The sequence below is a fragment of the Habropoda laboriosa genome, unplaced genomic scaffold (genome assembly GCF_001263275.1).
Source record: "Habropoda laboriosa isolate 0110345459 unplaced genomic scaffold, ASM126327v1 scaffold119, whole genome shotgun sequence".
Taxonomy (NCBI): domain Eukaryota; kingdom Metazoa; phylum Arthropoda; class Insecta; order Hymenoptera; family Apidae; genus Habropoda; species Habropoda laboriosa.
The window spans coordinates 445,295-447,249 of NW_017100225.1; the positions used below are offsets into that span (position 1 = coordinate 445,295).

General features: G+C 49.4%; 1 protein-coding gene across 1 annotated transcript; it reads left to right on the top strand.

The window, feature by feature from the left end:
• The first annotated feature begins 212 nt into the window (after nucleotides 1–212).
• Nucleotides 213–1,702, top strand: LOC108571153. Its single transcript, XM_017933132.1, has 3 exons — nucleotides 213–428; nucleotides 1,177–1,392; nucleotides 1,454–1,702. Exons 1-3 carry the CDS (start codon nucleotides 213–215, stop codon nucleotides 1,700–1,702), a joined length of 681 nt encoding a protein of 226 aa, XP_017788621.1.
• The last annotated feature ends 253 nt before the right edge of the window (nucleotides 1,703–1,955 follow it).

Below are 1,955 nucleotides of genomic sequence, written 5' to 3' on the forward strand. Positions count from 1 at the left end.
CCTTTCTCCCAGAGCAACGAGGCCAGATTTCCCCGGAAAATTTCTAACGGTTTAATTTTGCCCGCTCGACAAGGAAGAAGAAGCCTTCCCTTGTCCATATTGAAAAATCTTTTGTCGTTCGACTTCCCATTTCTCCCGGATAATTCTTCGTCTCGGTGGAGGAGTATCTTCGCGGCAAAGGCTTCGATCGGGAACGGTGAAAGGAGCGTAAGATGAAGAAGGGTACCAAGTGTGTCGCTCAGACCATCAACCTTTCCAACCCAAAGACATGTATAAGACCGAAGAGGATCCAGAAGCTTGTCCAAGCCGATGTAATGCAACCCTGTCCTGCCGTGGCCACCGCGACAGGACCTTCTTATTGGACACCAAGGCCTGTTACTATAAAAATTTGCAGCAGGAAAGACATGCAGAGAACCTGTCCACCGAAGGTGAACGATTTACTGTAGTTTTTTATCAAGCGACTGTCGCTTTTCCGATCCTCGAGTACTTAGTGGTTTGGTTATCGAGAGAGAGAGAGAGAGAGAGAGAGAGAGAGAGGTAAACGCGGTGACCGAGGTGGATACATATTTACCGTTAATGAGATTCCCTTGGTGGGTTCTGGCTTGACTCGTTAACAAGAGACCTTTGGCGTTAATTCACGCGAACGCGTGCGTTCCTGTCACTGTGAGTTCGACTCGTCTTTGTGCGATATTGACGTGCAAGTGGATGGTGGTGCTGCACAGCACCTGTACGGAATTGGTTAGTCGATACGTAGTTGCGTTTACCTGGAATTAGCCTGACAGTCCGGTGTACACAGGTATAGAGACGCCGATGGCTCTCTAATGGAGGAGGACAGTTCGGAGTTCCCGTACTTGTTAGGGACACGTATGTACGTGACCTGACGAGTTGGGGGCATCGTCGCGTTTAGAAGGCTCTAGGGTCTACTCGACGAATAGAGAGCCGGATATTCTCGAGGGTTTCGTAAACGCGCAGGAAATCTTCCCTGCTTTCTACCCACCTACGTTTTCTCTCGCCGGAGTTTCCTCCAACTACGGCCTTTCCGAACGATCTGCCTCGATCTTTCTTCCTTGCACCGAAACACCTTTCACACGGGGAATAACGCTCGAAACGAAGTCGGGAGGGAAAATGTTGTTAAAAATGCGAAGAGAAACGACAGAGGCGACCGTTTCTGCGTAGCTCTGCGACTGTCCGCCGAAAGCACCACCGAGGACGCTTGCCCAAAAGTTGTGCGGAGCTCTGCTGTTTCTTCTGAAGAGTGGCATCGCGGCTGGTCTCGTTTATTGGACGCATTCCGAGGGCCTGTGGGGAAGCAGCGCGGACGTGGAGGACCTGTATCGCAGGATAGTGGCCACGATCGGACCAGTTTTGCAGGAAGAATACGACGCAGATGAAGTAATCGTGAGAGCAACTTTTCCTTTCTAATTACCTCGGTAAATGGTTGTACGTTCCACAGGTCCAGTTGCCTAGCATCAGAGACATCAAGTGTAGAATGATACAGAAATACAACGACGTGGTGTTCACCGTGATGAGTTGTATAGTGAGCGTGCCGACAAAGTTGCGCGAGCGCCTTGACAGTTTCACGGCTGGCGACGAAGAAACGTCCGTGGAAACGGGGGAAAAAGACGGCGTGAGAAAGGACACAGGGAAAATGGGCGCGGAGAAATTGGAAACGAAGAGGAGAGGTAGAGAAGAGGGGAGTTAACGCGAACCACATTTTTCGAGTAATAGGAAATAATATACTTTGTGTGCCGTATCGTCTTCTTCAGTCTCGTGATAAAATTCTAATATATAGTATAAATAAAGTGTGAATTTAGAGAAGAACAGCGTTTCTACAGCCAGCGTAGGTAGGAGAATAAAAATGCTCGGTGCAATAGGTGATTGCGACGACCTTCCACCTTCGCTCTGGCTTTGCGGAGAACGTCGATAAAGGTGTTCTCGAGATGTTTCTCCACGGT